This window comes from Phacochoerus africanus, chromosome 11, assembly GCF_016906955.1.
Source record: "Phacochoerus africanus isolate WHEZ1 chromosome 11, ROS_Pafr_v1, whole genome shotgun sequence".
In the NCBI taxonomy this organism is placed as follows: Eukaryota; Metazoa; Chordata; class Mammalia; order Artiodactyla; family Suidae; genus Phacochoerus; species Phacochoerus africanus.
In genome coordinates this window covers 138,414,771-138,434,346 of record NC_062554.1, presented here as the reverse complement: position 1 = coordinate 138,434,346, position 19,576 = coordinate 138,414,771, and the positions used below count along the sequence as shown (strand labels likewise).

General features: G+C 48.3%; 1 protein-coding gene across 2 annotated transcripts; it reads left to right on the top strand.

The window, feature by feature from the left end:
- The first annotated feature begins 851 nt into the window (after positions 1 to 851).
- Positions 852 to 8,624, top strand: SEC61G (SEC61 translocon subunit gamma). Of its 2 annotated transcripts, none has more exons than XM_047752943.1 (4): positions 852 to 1,160; positions 2,732 to 2,830; positions 4,846 to 4,948; positions 8,462 to 8,624. In XM_047752943.1, exons 2-4 carry the CDS (start codon positions 2,737 to 2,739, stop codon positions 8,469 to 8,471), a joined length of 207 nt encoding a protein of 68 aa, XP_047608899.1. In that variant the 5' UTR covers positions 852 to 1,160; positions 2,732 to 2,736; the 3' UTR covers positions 8,472 to 8,624. The 2 variants fall into 2 exon arrangements, with proteins under 2 accessions (XP_047608899.1, XP_047608898.1); XM_047752942.1 differs by having other exon boundaries at positions 856 to 1,160; positions 2,729 to 2,830.
- The last annotated feature ends 10,952 nt before the right edge of the window (positions 8,625 to 19,576 follow it).

Sequence of the window (19,576 nt, the reverse complement as noted above, 5' to 3'; positions counted from 1 at the left end):
GCAGATGCTCGATAAATAATGGTCAAAAGAGCTTTTCATTTTAAAAACACAGGATCACAGGCTGACAAGTTCACCAGTGACCACCTTGTGTCCGTGTCTGCAAATCCACAGATAACACACATATGTTGTTATAAGTCCCCAGTGCAAATCCAGAGAACCCCAAATGACGGCCTCAGCCCAGCGGAAGTCCCAGGACGGCACCGAGGAAGGCCAGGTTTGGGGTGGGAGACCGTCTCCCGTTAGGTCTGTCATAAAAAACACCACGTTGGTTATAGTTTCACTTCGACTAGTAAAATTAAATACGCGTTGCTGTGGCTCTGGCGTAGGGCGGTGGCTACAGCTCCGATTCGACCCCTAGCCTGGGACCCTCCATAAGCCGCGGGAGCGGCCCAAGAAATGGCAAAAAAAAAAAAAGACAAAAAAAAATTTAAGTAAAATTAAATACAAAAAGTCACCGCCCGCGACGAAGCCCATCGGAGCCAGTGGCCCGACCGCTGGGCCTTCCAGCAAAGGTGACCCGATAGAGAAGCAACCACCCGTGAGCAGGTCAGGCCACGCATGCCCCGGCCCCCGACCTGCCCACACTGCGGAGGGCCCGCGAGCACGCCCCGCCCACAGTGGGAGGGCCTGCGAGCACGCCCCGCCCCACGACCCGCGGTCTTGGGAGGGCCTGCGAGCGTGCCCCACCCGTGCCCCGCCCACACCGCCCCCGGGGCCTCAGCCACACTCCGAGCGCAGGTCCGCGAGCAGGGCCTAGGCGTCCGACTGCGCCTGCGCGCCCACGTCTCTCCAACGGGCCAATGAAACGGAGGGGTGGGCGGGTGGTAGCCGGGCCGGCTTCCGGTTCCGGTGGGCGTGTTACGTGTCTCTGGAGCCGGAGCCGGCGGTGGGTCGGTGGGGTTGGGTCTGGCGCCCACCCGGCGGAGGGCGTAGGAGCACGCCCCGCCCACGCTGCACCCGGAGCGTTGGCCACACTGTGTGCGCCCGTCAGCGAGAGAGGCCGAGGCGTCCTACTGCGGCTGCGCGCTGACGTCGCTCCAATGGGCCAATGAACGGAGAGGTGAGCGGGCCGTAGCCGAGTCCGGCTTCCGGTTCCGGTGGACGTCTGTCTGCGGACTCTTGTGCTACGTGTCTCTAGAGTCGGAGGCGGCGGCGAAAAGGTGAGTTCCCGTGCGGCGGGCGCTGGGGCCACCTGTGGGGGCTAGCGGAGACGGCGGGCGTGGGCCAGCCCTCCGGCCGCCTTCCTGCAGGGCGTCGGGGACGAGGCCCCCAGGCTGAGCTCTGGCCCCGGGCGGGGCGTTGCATCCCCGCCTCGGCCACCCGTGCGGGGTCGCTTTCGGCGGAGGGTCCCGCGGGGCTTGCGTCTGGGGCGGTGGGGCGGAGTGACCGGGAGAGCGCAGTCCCGGCCTGTGGGATGGGAGAGTGGGGCTGGGCCGGGGGATCCTACTGGGTTTCAGGCCGCTTCCCTGACGTTCGGTGCAGAGGGCTGGGTGTTGTGCGTTGTGTTTGGAGAAAGGGCCCTTCGGTTTCATCGCCGAGGACAGGTGTGTAGGAGGGACCCAGCGTAGCTGGCCCAGAATGTTCGTAGAGTTCCTAGTGTGCTTTAGTGTTTCCTACGCATTATTCCACAGTGGGTGAGAAAACTGGGCCTGGAGAGGCTGAAAAAAGGGAAGAAAGGGATTTGAACCACCACCTGCTCTTACGGGTGGCATTCATTCATTCATTCATTCTGCAGAAATTTATAGAGTATTTGTGTGCCTGGCCTCTGCCGCAAGCACTAGAAATAAAGTACCAACAGTGAGCTGGCTTCCTTAGCTCTATACCGGGTGGCCCTGCTCTTTTTCTGCAGTAGGGTTCTCAAAAGAAACTGTGTGATAAAACATGTAGCCCTTTTTCCTTAAAAGGTGTGTCCAAATGTAAAGATTTAGAGTTTAGCTGATAGCTTCTCAGAACCTGCATCTCTGTTCAGCCAGTCTTTGGGGTTTGAAAATTTTGTACCTAGTAGTCCATGGACTCTTCAAGTGTTGTTTGGCCGAGGTTTGGAACAATCTGAACCACATTTGTCTCCACTCTAGACTTGCAGCACCATAGTTGACATTCACCTCACTGGACACTGGTGTCTGTGGAGTTTATAATAAAATGTAGAAAGTACTTACTGAGTCCTGATGCTGTTAGTTCCTCCTCAGAAGGAAGACAGCAGGGTGGGTCAGGAGTGGGCGTCTCCTCAGGGGCTTAGCCTTAGCAGTGAGAGCCCTATAACATTAAGAGCTTGTGCCCTTTGTCGCTGATAACAATTTGGGCCAAACCTGTGTTGTCTAACTGCCTTTGTTTTGATGCTCTGCTGGGGATTCCAAAAATAATGTCACTTCACACTTGTGAGTCTGTTCCCCGCCCCATGAGAAGAAATTGACCCATATCAGGTTAGTCTCATTTACATTTTTTTCATTAATTTTTAGGGCTGCATCTGCAGCATATGGAAGTTCCCAGGCTAGGGGTTGAATTGGAGCTACAGCTGCCAGTCTACACCACAGCTCACAGCAATACTGAATCCTTAACCCACTGAGGGAGGCCAGGGATTGAACCCACATCCTCATGAATACTAGGTGGGTTCTTAACCTGCTGAGCCACAGCCAGAACTCCTCATTTACATGGTGACATAACTCAGGAGAACTTTGCTGTATAATAAATAACACCAGTGAGCATCTTTTCTGTTTGTTTGTTTTTTCAGTAGGCATCATGGATCAGGTGATGCAGTTCGTTGAGCCAAGTCGGCAGTTTGTGAAGGACTCCATTCGGCTGGTTAAAAGATGCACCAAACCTGATAGAAAAGGTAGTAGCTTTGACATGAAAGAAAAAAAATCAGACCTTTGCATTTTCTAAGGCTTTTATTTGATTAATGTCTTCCTGTTTAATAACATTTTTATTTATTTTGCTTTATGGCTTTTTCATATTTTTTCCTAAATTTTGTGTGCTTTTTATACACCTTATAAGTTTCTCTGTTTTATGTATTTTCTAATCACGTAAGATTATTTGTTGGAGCCTTATATTCCGTGGTGCTTTTGCCCTAGTCCTATTTCATGACTTCAGAGTTTTCAGTGCCTTTCATAGTTCCGCTCTGGAAAATCTTGTGCAGCTGGCCCTGCTGTGCCATTTCCCTCCCCACCCCCATTCTTCCCTAAAAAAAAAGATCTTCACAAGAAATCAACAACTTAGTTACTGCCAGCCTAGACAGTTTAATTTTTTATCATAATTCATGTGTTAAAAGGTACATCAGAATTTGTCTGTCTTTGTTCATTTATTGACAGCTGCTTGGGAATATAATAGAGAATATAATATAACGCATTATATGACATATAGAGTATATAGATGATATAATACCGAAAAGTGTAATAGGGAGTAGTCCTTGCTGCTGTAGAGCTTAGAATCTTTGACGGAGGACAGTCACAACCACAGTATTGTGAAAGGAATAGAGGCCTGCTTGGCCTCATTTAATGGAACCAGCCGCGTCCAGAGTGCCCGGAGCACCTCCCTGTAGAAAGAACGTTAAGTGGGAACATGACGTGGGTGTGAAACCACTGCATAAAATTGTACTCAACCCGATTTGGATTTTCAAGCATTATTTTTGGCTTAATTATGATATCAAATAGGCTGGACCTATTGTTTATAAAAAGTTATGTTCTGTGCTTTTATAATTGATATTTTTAGCAATGTTACCAAATTTTTAAGACAAATACTGTGTATCTTCTCTGTTCTTCATTTCTTTTTGGTGTTCTGGTCATTTGCTAAGGTAAAATTTCACTGCTTGTTGATGGCTTCACTAGCATGAACAGGCATTTTATTTTATTTATTTGTATATTTACTTTTCGGCTGCTCTGCAGCATGTGGAGTTCCCAGGCCAGGGATCAGATCTGAACCACTGTCACAATCTAAGCTGGAGCTGCAACAAGGCTGCATTCTTTTTTTTTTTTTTTTGTCTTTTTGTCTTTTTTCTTTTTAGGGCTGCACCCGCGGCATATGGAGGTTCCCAGACTAGGGGTCTAATCAGAGCTACAGCTGCTGGTCTACACCACAGCCACAGCAACATGGGATCCCAGCCGCATCTTCGACCTACACCACAGCTCATGGCAACGCCAGATCCTTTACCCACTGAGCGAGGCCAGAATCGAACCCGCAACCTCATGGTTCCTAGTCGGATTTGTTTCTCCTGCACCACGACTGGAGCTCCAAGGCTGGATTCTTAACTCCCTGTGCTGGACCGGGGATCAAACCTGTGTCCCAGCACTCCCAAGACGCTGCGATCCCATTGTGCCACAGCCCGCGAGAACTCCCGTGCATTTTATTTTTATGTTTCCTTAAATGCCAGTAAAATATGAAAATATAAAAATCTGGAGTTCCCGTCGTGGCGCACTGGTTAACGAATCCGACTAGGAACCATGAGGTTGCGGGTTCGGTCCCTGCCCTTGCTCAGTGGGTTAAGGATCCAGCGTTGCCGTGAGCTGTGGTGTAGGTTGCAAACGTGGCTCGGATCCCGCGTTGCTGTGGCTCTGGCGTAGGCCGGCGGCTACAGTTCCGATTGGACCCCTAGCCTGGGAACCTCCATATGCCACACGGGAGTGGCCCTAGAAATAGCAAAAAAACAAAACAAAACAAAACAAAAAAAAGAAAATATAAAAATCTGTCAAATAATTTACTATTAATACTGTAATATTTTGTTTTGTTTAAAACTATGTACTTATCAGGAGAAGGGTCCATTTGTAAGTTTATAACACTGCTAGTTTTTTTTTTTTGTCTATGTGTACAGTGAGAGTGCAAAAAATAATGTAAACTTTGTGTTTTTACATCCAGAGTTCCAGAAGATTGCCATGGCAACAGCAATAGGATTTGCTATAATGGGATTCATTGGTTTTTTTGTGAAATTGATCCATATTCCTATTAATAACATCATTGTGTAAGTAAACTTTTTGAAATAGACCGTATCTGAGATGGAGTGAAAAGGCAAGTTATTTGACAGCTGCTATTTGTTAATACACATGTGTTTTTGACTTTTTGATGTGGTAGAGTCTGCTGATGTTTATTGAGTACCAGATAATTCACAGTGACTCTATATCTTATGTAATAGCTGCTCTGTTGTAGGCACTAATTATTTTTAATGAAAACGATCAAGGAGGTGAGTTAAAGACACTCGATATGAGACCAAGCAAGTATTCAGCGACAGAATCAGTAATCAGATCCAGGCCCTCTTTGTGTCCTGTCCTCGCCTGTCAGCAAGGCTTCCGAGGTGCAGGGGAACTGCTCCCCACCTGAAAATCCCCTTGGTGGTGGACTTCGCACCCTGGACCGGATGCTTAGGTCGGACCCTCTTTCTTGGCATTTTTCAGCCATCATGACCGTGGACAGCCCACCTTGCTGCCCTGTGCCCAGTTCATTCAGTGAGGGCAGTGGTTCTTACTCGTGTTAGAGGAAAGATCTGTGACTTAGGCAGGTAGGAACCTGGACGGAAGTTGTGGTTACTGTGATGAGGCACTGATGCTGGTGGGAGGGCGTTTTAACCTTTAGGGGTGTTAGCGAGGAGGAGAGAAGACCAGAAAACACTGGGATTATTTTCTGAACGCTTTTGCCTCTAGGAGTCATCCCAGGTTGATGGAACACCTTCGGCAGTGTGCACGTAGCGGGGTCAGCTGTAGGCGGTTGTGTTGGGTGTAAGGACTTAGTGGAGTTGCAGTACTTACTTGCTCTGTGGTTTTTGTATACGCTTAAGCCTCTGAGCCTTCGCTGTCATTTAGATAATCATAAGATGAGCCTTTTAGGCTTGTTTTATGGGATTTAAGTGCCAGATGTTTTACTATGGATGCCGGTGGAGATTGTCTTTGAAATGGCAAGTGACTGGTTGCGTGATATCAGATGGATCTCTTTCTTTTTTCTTTTTTTTTTTTGTCTTTTTGCCTTTTCTAGGGCTGCTCCCCTGGCATATGGAGGTTCCTCGGCTAGGGGTCCAGTCAGAGCTGTCGCCACCAGCCTACGCCGGAGCCACAGCAACACGGGAACCGAGCCGCGTCTGCAACCTACACCACAGCTCACAGCAACGCCAGATCCTTAACCCACTGAGCAAGGCCAGGGATCGAACCCGCAACCCCACAGTTCCTAGTTGGATTCATTAACCACTGCGCCACGACGGGAACTCCTCAGTGGATTTCTTAAGTAGGTTATCGTAGCTGTTACACACATGTACGCGGAGGGATAGTTTAGGATCATGGAAAGTTCGACCTGGAAAGGACCAAGTCGCAGATCTCCTCCATGAGTTCAGAAATCTCTGTTAATGGTCCTCGTGAGAAGTGCCAGTTGTGGGATCGTGGAATCCTGAGTGAATCCTAAAGCAGAATTAGGAAAGCTGAGCCTCCATGGCCCTGGGCTCCTGTGATTTCAGGGGCGGGGGTAGCGTCGGTGAGCCCCCTGCCTCCAGGCTGTGTCCGAGGCAGTGGGACTGACGGTGCTTCTTTAGGTGGCTGTGTTCACTGATTGGTCAGGCAGTACTAGTACATGACCGTACTTCTGTGTTTTGTCGTGTGTGCGTGTGTGTACACACTGCAGAACCTCGTCCAGAGCGCTCTTGGCCCATTGAGAGCCTGGAGTTGGTATTTGTTGATGAAGGGAACAGCTTCTGGTTCTGTACTTCTGATGCGTGTGATGGTGATAATAGTTGCTGACACTGACGGAGCACTTGCTGTGAGCTGGGGACCTTTCAAACTGCTGGGACAGCCCTCGAGGTTGGCAGTATCTCATCTCCGTTGCAGGGGAGCTGAGGCATGGGGGAAGCAGGCAGCACTTGTGTCGCATGCCTGTTCGTGGCCGAGCCACGTGTGAAGCTCAGCCCCTGGCTGGGAGCCCGGGTCCCACTGCTGTGTGGACCGCCTCTGCTCCTGGTTCTTTTAGAGACACCGCTCTTTCTGGGTCACCTGCCTCACTTGGGCTCCAGTTGGCATTTCATGAGCCTCTCAAAATCCAGTGCTTGCTTAGAGCCCAGTGCCTCCTCGGGTGCTTTCTTGCTATCGGCTGAAATCTTCCGTTTCTCTCGAATGACCACTGCAGTGAGTTTCCTTTAGCCTGCGTGTAGAGTGGGTGTGGTTTTCTTTAGCCTAAGCCTGGAACGTCGGCCCGACTTGATTCCTTTGTGCTGGACTCGCTCGTGGAGGACGCCTGGATTTTTAATCTGTACGGTGTTGTTACTCATCCCAGTGTCGGGTTGGCACATGTTTTAGTTCGTTATCTGCCTTGCGGCCTAAAGTACCTTTTAGGAGAGAGCACAGCACGCTCAGCGTGTCCCTCTGGGGTTGAGACTCTTTCGTCCGTCAGTTGTTCCCAGTAGATTTTTGAAACCAGTGTTAGAAATTTGCTTTCTCTGAATTCTCATTTCCGCAGCAGGCGCCCTTACAGTCAGAGACTGTTGAACCGTGACTTTTTGGAAGCAAGTTGCTTAGAAAACTTTCCTTCTAGTAACGAAATTATTTCAGAGTTTAAAGAGTTAAAAATCTATCTTTAGGTAGTTTTTACATTAAAATGAAGGCCAAGTAAAACATTTTTTGAGACAGGCTTTCAGAAAATTTACTCATTTCGTGATATGCTGTGAGAGGTATAAAACTAAGAAATCTTCTTCCTGCTGGGAAGAGCCTAAATCTCTCTTTAAATTGTTTTGAGATGTTAGCAAATAGAATATAAACACAAGCTTCTTTCTCATTAGGCTGAATTACCACATTTTTTCCCCTTATGATGAAATTTTTTTCTCTTCTGTACAGGCAAAATTAATATCCATGGGGTTATGATTTGAAGGAGTTACATATTTTGGGGTGTTTGAGTTTCGGCAATACCATTTAGTGATAAAGCACCTACAATACTTAGCATTAAAGTAAAGATACAGGAGGATTTGCTTTGGGAGTGGTGCTTTCATCTAGTACTGGAATTGTTCTTTCTCAGACACCACAGTTGTAAAGTGTGTCTTGTATACAGTTTTAATGTTTATGCTTTTGAAACGTAGAAGTTCTGTAGAATAGGTGATTTTTTCATTAATAAACCAGGATTTGAGTGACCGTGGTAAGATACACTAGTGCTAGTCTGTATCCTTGACTCCAGATGACTGATAGTACAGCACATTGGAAGTTTTCAACCAGCCGTCCTGTTACATAACAAGGTGTTAGGCTAGACGGTTAAGCCTGCGTCCCAAACGAAGACTCTGGCTCTGGGCAGGTACGCCTGTTCCAGCAGCCACGTCGTCTGTAAGCCCTTTTCAGTTCCAGGATTTTCAGGTTTGGTTTCTCTCTTTGGTGCTCTTTTGAGGGAATGTAGGTGTGGGTCCCAAATAGCTGGTTTTGGCCCCATAAAATTTTACAGCGTGTTGCATTTCAATTATTATTATTATTAAAGTCTTAGGTACACTCAAAATTGACCGTCTTTTTCCTTTCTGTTACAGTGGTGGCTGAATACCTTTTTAAAACAGTGTTTTTCGTCTTGGGGATTGATGAACAAGTGAGGATTCGAGAAGCTCATGGAGTGAAAATTTGCCTGTATCTTTTGTGTTTTTTTTTTTCTTCCAAGATGTTTTTTTATTTCTAAATTAAAATAATTTCAAAGTAGATGAACTTCTCTTTTTTCCATCACAGTTATTTATCACATCTTAATGACAGGAAATAACAGGTTCTTTTCCCTTTTGCCTTTCTTTCCTTCCATCTCGCATTTTTTGGTTTATAGGAGAAATTAAGGGCATCATGGAATATTGGTCTTAGTGAGTGCCGCGCCCTTGGATAAGTGCCTTCCCCTCGTGGAGGAAGAAATGGCAAAAGGGAAGGATGGTGGAGGTGGTGAGAGAGTTTGAGGGGCTAGAAGTGTTGTCCCGAAGCCTCGAAGCCTAGTCGGTGGTCAGAGCCCCTCTAGAGGTTCACACGCTCTTAGAAACAGCTTCCTGGAAGCCCTGGTTAGAAGCCTGAAAGTGAGAGCTGCTCTTCAGATAAACTATGATGAGTCACACAGTTGTAAACATGGGAGTTCTGAGTAGTTTGAAGAATTTACTCATAATTGAACGTGAGATGAAAAGGGGCCTTGTCTTCTTTTTCTTAAAAAAATAGTAGTAGAAAAAGTGACACAATGTTGTCTCAGTTTTATTTATAACACTTATTAATCCGTTAATTCAGTGTTCAGTACTGCACTTTCTCATGTTCTAATATTTTTTGAAGAGTTGGTTACACACATTTGGAACGTGTCCTCTGCTTCCTAGTGAATCAGGTAGGCAGCTGTGCGCTTTCTTCTGTCACGGCCGCAGGTCCCACGTGACGTCCCTGTCTGTGCAGCCACCGCCCTTCCCAGAGAGCAGTCCGCTTGCTGTGTCACTGGTTCTGTCACGGTGACACGTGTCCTGCACAGCTTCTCTTGGTTCTGCCTCTTCAGCTTCCCCAGCACACACAGGAACAGCAGTGTTTCATGCCTACATGATCGGAACTCTCAGAGCTGTCTTACAGCCCTGAGGGTAGCACCCTCTGTGATGGGGGCACCTCAAAACCATCGTACGGGCGCATCATACAGGTCCGTCAACGGCGTATCCTGGTGCCAGAAAACTAACGTGCAGGGCATGTGGCACAGTATCCTTCAGTTTGAGATCCATGGTTCAGCGGGCAAGGCCCGTTTCCATAGTGACAGTAACAGGTCCTTGCCTGTTTCTGAAATGCTGATAGGGTTTCAGTCTTGAATGACTTGATGTCTTCAAGGAAATAAAGATGAAACTTTGGCTCTCTCTGCTCCTGAGGAGACCATAGCCAGTCTGACAGATACTTAGCTCCTAAAGGCCGGACGTGTGTGTTTCCGTGTGTGTGTGTGTTTTATGTACATGTATACAGACATGCATGTACTGTGTATCTTGTCACATGCATACATGTCTACACATATGTATTAAGTACTTAGGGTGGAAATAATTCTGAAGTGTAGACTTGCTTCTGGCAAATGTGTCTTGTCTTGAAGGATAAAGTGATTCTGAACATTAATACTGTCTTGATGAATCACAATTACGAATCTATAACACATTTGTGTTGTGTGTTGTGCTGTGTTGCAAAACAGGACATCAGACACTTCACTACATTTGAATTGAAATTGATTTGCATTCTCTTCCAGCCAAGTCGGATTCCTAAACGAGCCTCACAGATGTTGACTCAATAGTAGAGACTGGAGCATGTGCTTTTTAGGATTAAGATTTTACAGTTTTCAAACTGTTCCTTCTCGGTTGATAAACCTAGCTGATGAGTAAAGTAGCTGTTCTTCACAGTGTACCCCCCCACCCCCCCACCCTCCCGGCCACACCATCCCTGGGTCCTCCAGCTTCATTGCCGTGTAATGGACACAGCACTGTGTGGGGTACACAGTGTAATGCTTTGACTTCGTACGTCGTGAAATGACCATCACAATAGTTTTGGTGAATATTCAGTATTTCATGGATACAAACTTGAATTTTTTTGTAATGGGAACACTGCAATTTTCATACGTGATGTACCTCTCATCCCCTGGTGTTAAACTGAAATGTTATCCCCCCCCTCGTGACCACCTGATCCAAACCCCCACTACTAACTAACCACAGATCTGCTCTCTTGTTCCTGTTACACAACATGGAGATTGGGTATTGCTGTACTTTTCAAAGTGGTATTTTACTTATCATTAGCCCCACACCAGCAAAGGCAGGAGTTTCTGTCTGGTTTGTGCCTACATCCCAACTGTCCAGGGCAGTGTCTGCACATGGCAGGCAACTCTCTTAAGTGAATGAAACCGAATTGCTGGTTTGTAAGTACAACGTAGCGCAGGGTAATTTAAAACGCTGGCCTAGTAGATTGCACAAAGCAAATCCTCAACCGTTTTGGTCCTAGTAAGCTAGTACTTAGAAAACGAATATTTTGGGTGAGGGTATATATGAGTTTTCTGGCACCAGATGTGCATACCAACAAAAACGTGTGTGCATGAGCATGTGCACCTGTGTGCTAGTCCTGAGCTGCACACTCAGGATGGTAGCAGGTCTGGGCTTTGAACTCGCTGGGCGTTACCCCTCCCTCCCACTGGCCTATGTACAGAAGTATTTTCCCCTCCGTTGATGATTTAGGGTTTCCTCTTGTGTTTGTGTGGCAGTAACAGTTTAGGTCTTTGCAGATGTGACTATTGGTTGCAGCATCAGTGGAATTTACAGGGTTCTTTCCTTGCTCTAAAGGCTGCACATGATGCTCCAAGGGCCCACCTGTTGAGGGGCTTAGGGCGGGCTGACCTTAGAGAGGGCCTGCCCGCGAGGAGAAAATGACTCAGACCAGCCAGGGTAGCTGTGTGATGTGTCTCTGAGGCCTTGCGAAAGAACAGAAGGCAGAGAAAGAAACTCCTTGCCCACCAACCTGGGTTAAAGGAGCACCTCTTCCGGCATTATTTCCTCTTGGGTGGAATGGGAACAAGGCCCCCGGCCCCCCATCCCAGAGGCTGTTACCCTCGGAGCTGTAAGATGGCTCTGAGAGCTCCGATCCTGAGGCATGACGCCCACTGCTGTTCCTCTGTGCTGGGGAAGCTGAAGAGGCAGAGCCAAGCGAAGATGCGTGGGACACGTGTCATCGTGACGGAGCCAGTGACACAGCAAGTGGACTGCTCTCTGGGAAGGGCGGTGGCTGCACAGACAGGGACGTCACGTGGGACCTGTGGCCGTGACGGAAGAAAGCGCCACAGCGCCAGAGCTGAGACATGATTTACTCGGGGTCTCACCGAGGACCCGCCCAGGGGGCGTCCCCCAAGGAGGGGGAGAAGCCGGCTACGGACAGAAGCTGGCTAGGAACAGATCCCTGCTGGTCACAAAGCACGGACGTGGCAGAGGCCTCTGCTGCGTGCTCCCTCTCTGCCGCGTGGAGAGGCAGGGGTCTGGGGTTCTGACATTCTTGCTGCGATGTACCCCTTCCCTCCTAGGAGCCGCACGTCCTGCTTCTCCCGCCTGAGTGCCCTCAGGGAGCAGCTGCAGTGGGTGACAGCTGAATCCTTGCAGCAGTGGGAGGTGGGCAACACTTTCCATGGCCTTAGGGTAGGTGTCTTTGACCCGTTTGAACTGCACTCTCCGCCTCTCCGAAGCAGATGTAAGGAGCAGCTTTCAAGCTGCCGAGTGACCACAGCTCAGCACGCATATGCGCGAGTGAAGCTGGCGCTGTGCCTGGAACCTGGGTGTTTTCGGGTTAGATCTTATTTCCCTGATCTTTGCACCTCGGTGGCCGGCTTCCCTGGAGCTGTGTTTAGCTGCCTGTGCTCCAGTCAGTTCAGGCTGCAGTTCCGTTCCGATCGTCTTCAGTGGAGACAGTGATGGGACAACAGCATTGTCCCTTGACCTACGACGGGTCCATAGTCCCGTTAAAATCCCTCATGTCATGTTTCCAAACTCCCCGATGGTTTTCAGGGAAGGGTTTTTAGAGGCGACATTTGGGGTGAGGGCCGCTGGGTGTGTGGCTCCTTTCTGATGGGTTGGTGGTGAGGCGAGACCCTAACCCTCAGCCGGGTTCCAGGCAGTCTGGGGTCTGGTGCTCCTGCTCAGCTAGTGGTCACAGGCCGCCCCTGGCAGGGTCTTAGTTTCTGCACAACAGCTCGAAGATGCTCAGATCGCGAGGGCGACCCTTGAGGAGGAGCTCGGGCTGTTTCCTGGCTGACCTCGTCCTTGGGCCACCACTGCGCCCCTCACTCCTCCGACCGACAGCAGCTCGAGTCAGGTCTGTGCAGCTTGGAAGGCCCAGGAGACTGAAGGCTTTCTCCACCAACGAGAATCAGGACAGAGGGGCTTCTGTACCCGAGGAGGGTCTGCAGGGTCCTGCTGGTGTCGGTGGTAACGGGAAGATAACCGCTGCGCCTTCTTAGGAAGCGACACCGTAACGTCCAGCTGGCTGGAGAGAGGGGCCGAGTCCTACTGGGAGCGCTGTATCCTGACCCCTTCCCAGTCCAGTTGACCCATGGCAGGCAGTAGAAAACGCATGACTGGCCACTTTAGTAGCTGCAAAATAGTTCCCTCAAGACGTTTAAAAATTGTGCCCAAGCCACCTGTTTAGTCCCTGAAGACGCCAGAGGTGATTTCTCACAGTCTCCAGGGCTGCTTTCCTGTGCCCTGGGCTGTTCAGAGAGACTCTGATCACCCAGAACGGGCCCCACTGCTGACGCCGGCCTTCAGTGCTTACTGGGTCTGTCTCGGATTCCTTCTCACACCAAGCCTTGGTCCACCCTGGTTTTCCGCCCTCTGACCGGCTCAGTGGCCAGCACTTGACCTCAGATCCCAGGGGTTAGACACTTCAGACTCTGCATGTGGTCCCCCACGCCCCCTGCTTCGGAGAGTTGGCCACAAATTGGGGGGTTTCTGCATCCCCCTCAGATTCCATAATTCACTAGAATGAACCAACCCAGGCCAGTCATTCCCTTGCGATTCCAGCTGTGTTAGAAGAGATCCAAGGGGGCGTGTAGGGCAAGGGGTGGGGGTGGGGGCTTCTGCCCCCTCTGGGACATGGTCACCCCAGGAAGCCCAGAGCCCCACCACTTACGGGTTTTATGGAGGAATTACGTAGCCATGATTGGTCAAATCATGGACCAGGGAACTCGGGCTCCAGCTCCTGTTCAGCCCCGGAGGAACCATTGAACCGTCCCCTCCCCAGTCCTGAAGCTATTTAAGGGCCTCCAGGAGTCACTTCATTAGCGTGAACTTGGAAGGTTGATTAGAAAACTAAATACAGAACTACTATATGGTCCAGCAATCCCACTCCTGGGCGTATATCTGGACAAAACTTTCATTGAAAAAGATACATGTACCCGTACGTTCACAGCAGAACCATTCACAAGAGCTAAGACATGGAAACAACCTAAATGTTCATTGACCGATGAGTGGATTAAGATGTGGTACCTAGACACAGTGGAATACTACAGACTCACAGGCATAGAGAACAGACTTGTGGTTGCCACGGGGTAGGGGGAGGAAGTGGGATGGATGGGGAGTTTGGGGTTAGTAGATGAGAACTATTACATTTTGAACGGGAAAAGCAATGAGGTCCTACTGTACAGCACAGGGAGCTATCCAGTCTCTTGGGAGAGAACACGCTGGAAGATGATATGAGAAAAAGAATGATCACACGTGTGTGACTGGGTCACTATGCTGTACAGCAGAGATTGACACAACGCTGTAAATCGACTCTAATTAAAAAAGAAAAAGAAAAAGTAGTAAGTACGAAAACCTGTCACTTGCGAAATATTTCTTTCTGGTCTTCTGCTCAAGGGCTGCCTTTACCCGACCTGGATTATCCCGATTACTTTCAGCACCGTTAGGAGAGTTAGGAGGCTCAGGCCCTTCTTCCTATCTATGTGCATGTCTGTCCAGGTTCGGTTCAAGCTGATGTGACCTGAACTAGATTCAGCCGTATTGGGGATGAGCAGTTGCAAAACTAGATTTGTCTTAGAACAGTAAGCCCAGATACTCAGAAAAAGATATCAATGAGCAGGTGATGTTTAGAGTCAACAAAAAATACACAGGAGTCTGTGTGCATACACAGGAAGTGAAAGTTTTAGATAACCCTACATGCTGGCATTATTATATTTTCTTTTTTTGTCTTTTTAGGGTCGTACCCACAGCACGTGGAGGTTCCCAGGCTAGGTAGGGATCGAATTGGAGCTGTAGCCACAGCTAGAGCAATGCAGGATCCGAGCCACAGCTGCGAACTACACCACAGCTCACGGCAACGCCGGATCCTTAATCCACTGAGCAAGGCCAGAGATCAAACCTGAGTCCTCACGGATACTGGTCGGATTCGTTCCTGCTGGGCCATGATGGGAACTCCACATTTTCTATTAAATGTATTCTATTTCCCTTTTTAAAAAACAAAGCTTGCCCTGCATGAGGGAGCCATGCGGAGGGTCACTGCGTCCTGTCTCTAGAGGACCGAGGGCTTAGATGATGAACTTCCTGATGGCCAGCGGGGTCCATGGACCAGAGGAGGAGAGTCTGTGCACACAGGTGAGGCTGAGTCCCTGACGACCTGCAGGACGGGGCTGGGAACAGACTGGGATCAGAGGAGAGAATGTGAATGTATTGCAATCTGGTCTATGGTCTAAAATTCAGACCTGTGTGTTCTGCAGCATAAGCTTTTGTACATGTCCATTTTCTCAGACTGATTGGGGCAGGATTTTAAAGTCAACTGCTACAGAGGCTTATAGATAATGACATCAACCTCTCCATCCCTTCAACTTGTGAGGCTTCTCTCGGGAAGGATATTCTTTTTTCAGCTGTTTCTTCTGATAATTATCTTAATCGAAAATCATAAGAATCATTTCTAGATTCACTTAAATACTCCATTTTTTTGTTTCTTTTTTGTTTTGTTTTCTTTGGTTCAGCTGCGCCCACAGCAAACGGAAGTTCCCTGGCCAGGGATGGAACCCTTGCCGCAGCAGCGACCACACGGGATTCCCAACCCACTGTGCGGAGGGACTCCCCATCTGTATGCTCTCGATATCCTGATGTGACAGTGACCCTTTAGCTCACTTACACACCTGCCGCTTTCCTTCTGCATCTTCCTAATGCAGCCAAACCACTAGATGTAATTGCTCTAACTACTTTTGCCTCTTTAAATAATGTATTCCCACCTCTCTTTCTCGTCCTCACAGCTTTAGAAGGTCTCTTTTAAACTGCCCCCCTGAGGTGGACTTTGCTTTTCTCCTCAGCTGGCCTCTCTCCATCACCTCTCAGCGCTTGTCATCCCAGCTTTTAATTTTACATTTTCAGGCTTGATACCATGTACTCCTGGTCATTTTTTGCTTTGTGTACAGGTAGATTCTAAAACTTAAAAATTAATGGATGGTATTTATATTACTATGACAAAGTAAATGTTGCTAATTTCCCAGCCAAGTAATGTGCCATCATTACATTCCTTTTTGATGAGTTTTATGTATTTTGTGTTGTTTCTATTTCTGTTTTCCTTAATGGTGCCAGTTTTTTCATCATCTCTCAAGGAATGTCACATGTATGGCATTTTCCCTTTTCTTCACCCCTTTTATTTCCCTCTAGAGCCCTCCATCCTGTCATTACAGTTAAGATTAATTATTTTCTTGACCTAATGCACTGTGTCACTGGGGGATCTTTCTTCCTTTGAATCTCTTCCTTGCTTTGTTCTCTTATTTTACCATAGTATATCACTAAATAACTTCCTAGATAAAACGCCAAGAGGTCAAAATATCTTTCATCTAATCTCATGCTAAATTGATAGTTTAGCTGCCTATAAAAAACTAGGTTCTGAATAACAAAAGTTTTCCCTCAGAATTTTAAAGATATTGATAATTAGCCGCCTTTGATAACACACTGCTGCTGATAAATTTTCATTGTGGTTCTCATTTTTGTTAATGACTTTTATTAGAATTCTTATAGTTGTAATTTGACTGTTATTATTGGTAGGGTGAAAACCATAGCTGCAGCAATGCCAGGTCCTTAACCTGCTGCATCATAGCAGGATTGCCAATATTTTAATGCTCTTTTTCTTTCACTTTCGTGCTGTAGTTAAGCAAAAGAGTTACAGTTTTCTAATTCTGACTATTTACCACCTTGATCAGAGTTTTGTGTAGTTTTTGTTTCAGGTTGAAGAACTTCTTTCAACACGTCTTGTGGGCAGGTATAGCAGTGGTGAGCTCACACTTTTGTTTGATGGGGAAGTCTTTATTCCATCTTCATATCTGAAGGACAGCTTTGCTGACAGACGTGGCTGACAATTTTTATCTTTTAATACTTTAATATGTCACTCTGCTCTCTCCTGGCCCGTAGTCTCTGTTGGAAATCTACTGATGGTTAATGGGGGACTTTTTTTTCCCCCTCCTGGCTGTCTTTCAAATTTTTTTCTCCTTTCTTTTTCCTTTTATGGCCACACCCGTGGCATATGGAAGTTCCTGGCCTTACACCATAGCCACAGCCACACCAGATCCGAGCTGCATCTGCGACCTGCACCACAGCTTGCAGCAATGCTGGATCCTTAACCCACTAAGCCAGGGATAGAACTCTTATCCTCATGGATCCTAGTCGGGTTCTTAACTGGCTGAGCCCCAGCAGGAACTCCTAAAATTGCTTCCGCTGAGTTTTTATACTTTCAATATAATGTGTCTTGGAGAAGGCATTTTGTATTGAGATAAAATGTCTTCTATTGGCTTTGTGGACTTTTTTTTAATGATTTTTACTTTTTCATTATAGTTGGTTTAGGCTTCATGGCCTGTCTGCTCCGTTCCTTGCTCAGGGTGGGGAAGTCCTGCTATTCTTCCTTTTTTTTGTCTTTTTGCTATTTCTTGGGCCGCTCCCGCGGCATATGGAGGTTCCCAGGCTAGGGGTTCAATCAGAGCTGCAGCCACCGGCCCACGCCAGAGCCACAGCAATGCGGGATCCGAGCCGCGTCTGCGACCTATGCCACAGCTCACGGCAACGACCTATGCCACAGCTCACGGCAACGCCGGATCGTTAACCCACTGAGCAAGGGCAGGGACCGAACCCGCAACCTCATGGTTCCTAGTCGGATTCGTGAACCACTGCGCCACGACGGGAACTCCTGCTATTCTTTCTTAACACACCCTCTGCTCCCTGAGGACTCTCTTCCTCTGCTGGAATACCCGTTATTTTTATGCTGACTCTTCTAATGGAGTCGTTCTCTTGGGGTTTTTCACTTTTAAAAATCTCATTCCACCTCCTCACCCGAACCATCTCTCGCTTCTGTCTCCCAGCTCACGCGCTCTCTTCCATCTGACCCCATGTCCCCAGATGCTCGACCGTCTTCATCTCATTTATTGAGGTTTTCAGCTCCAGAATTTGTTTGGTTCTTTTTTAGAGGTTCAGTCTCTTTGGTAAAGTGCTCCTTCTCTTCGCTAATTTTATTCCTGAGATCACTGTATTACCTTTATGAGTTTTCCTGTAGCTCACTGAATTTTGCCATAACAGCTCTTTTGAATTCTTTATCAATTAGATCACAACATTCGGTCTTGGATTTGGTTGCGGGAATTGTCATTTTTTGGTGTGAGACCGTATTACCATGGTGTTTGATGAGTTTTTCCTTTGCTGCTGCATTGGAGTTGTGAAAGCCTTTGTAATTTGGGTAAAGAAAGCTTTGCTTATTTTGATTCTCACAGTTCACAGGCTGGTAGTTAGGAGGCTTCCTTTTGTTTTCCAGAAGGTGGTGCAGACCAAAAGCTTTTGGTTTCTCTTGCAGGAGCCGCCTTGAAACTAAGGCCAGGACAGGGTGAAAAGAAAGCTTGGTGGCAGCGCGACGGGAGGTCTGTGCTTAGCACGTGGGGCTCCAGGGGGTCCCACGGCTGGTCAGGGATCCTCCTGAGGGGTCCTGGGGGGTCTGCGGGCCAAAATTCCGGGGGGACGAGGAGGCGGGAACGCTTCCTCAGCTCTCCGTCTGTCGTGCCTCCCCTTTCCCTCCATCACTGCGCCTCCCCCAGACAGCAGGCCCCTCCGCCTGCAGCACAGACACCCCCTTCCTCCTCCCTCCCTCCCTTCCCCATCTGCCCCCCTCCCCTCACTGCCCAGCCCCCGCCCCTGAGGTCCAAGCTGCCCACGTTCTGGGGTGCAGATGGAGGGATCTGTCAGGTGACCTGCTATTAAAGCAGGACTGGGGGCTTAATTTAAACTTCTGAACTCATTTTAATCCTTCTACAGCTCCAAATAGCACTCACTCTTAAACCTACTTTGATCTTCTTACCTGTGCCCTCAGAACCGCTGGAAAGGGCCCTCTCTGAGCTGCGCATCAAGTACATTTAGCCAGGCCGCCGCTCAGAGCAGGAGGAGACGCTGCCCAGGGCAGCCGCTCAGGGTCTGAGCGTTTCTGGGGGCCTTTTGGCTGTTGGCCACGTTGTGTGTGAAAGGGAACGGAGAATCCTAATTTTATAAGGCGCCACCACCTTTGTCTAGTTGGGGCAGGTGTAACTGTATGTATGACAGAGGCGCTCATTTGTGACCTACGTAGAAAGTACTTACAGATACTCAGACGTGATGGTTCCTGGGTCACATTCATTAGGACCACGTTGTCCCGGAGGAAGACGTGGTTTCAGCCCGCAGGCACCCGGGCTCCTGGTGTCCTGCTAGGTCTCTGCCTCACAACACGAGCACAAAACACACACAGGGATCCTGCTGCTCCCGGGACTGCAGACTGGTCTTCAGGCTTTCAAAGCCCTCGCGCTGGCAAACAAGGAACCATGACCCCTCTTGTGGATCGTGTGTTTGTCACCACACAGCTTGTGCCCATCAGTTTCTTTCCTACTGCAGTGTTTTGTACTGGTCCTGGCTTGGAGCTTTCCCGGTGTCACTTTTCTGTGTAAAGTATATGCTGAGGTTCTAAGATTGGCATATATAGCAGTATACTTGTGAACGTTTCATGAAAAGTACTATTGTTTTGATGCTGCTATGCCTCTATCAGGAATGGAGAATGGAGTAATCACCTTGGGTTTAGACTTTTTTTTTTTTTGTCTTTTTGCTATTTCTTGGGCTTCTCCCGCGGCATATGGAGGTTCCCAGGCTAGGGGTCGAATCGGAGCTGTAGCCACC

Excerpts from the sequence above, each read along its gene's own strand:
- SEC61G (XM_047752943.1), top strand. The coding sequence starts at position 2,737 with ATGGATCAGGTGATGCAGTTCGTTGAGCCAAGTCGGCAGTTTGTGAAG. Across the intron at positions 2,831-4,845 it reads CACCAAACCTGATAGAAAAG|AGTTCCAGAAGATTGCCATG; the intron begins GTAGTAGCTTTG and ends TTTTACATCCAG.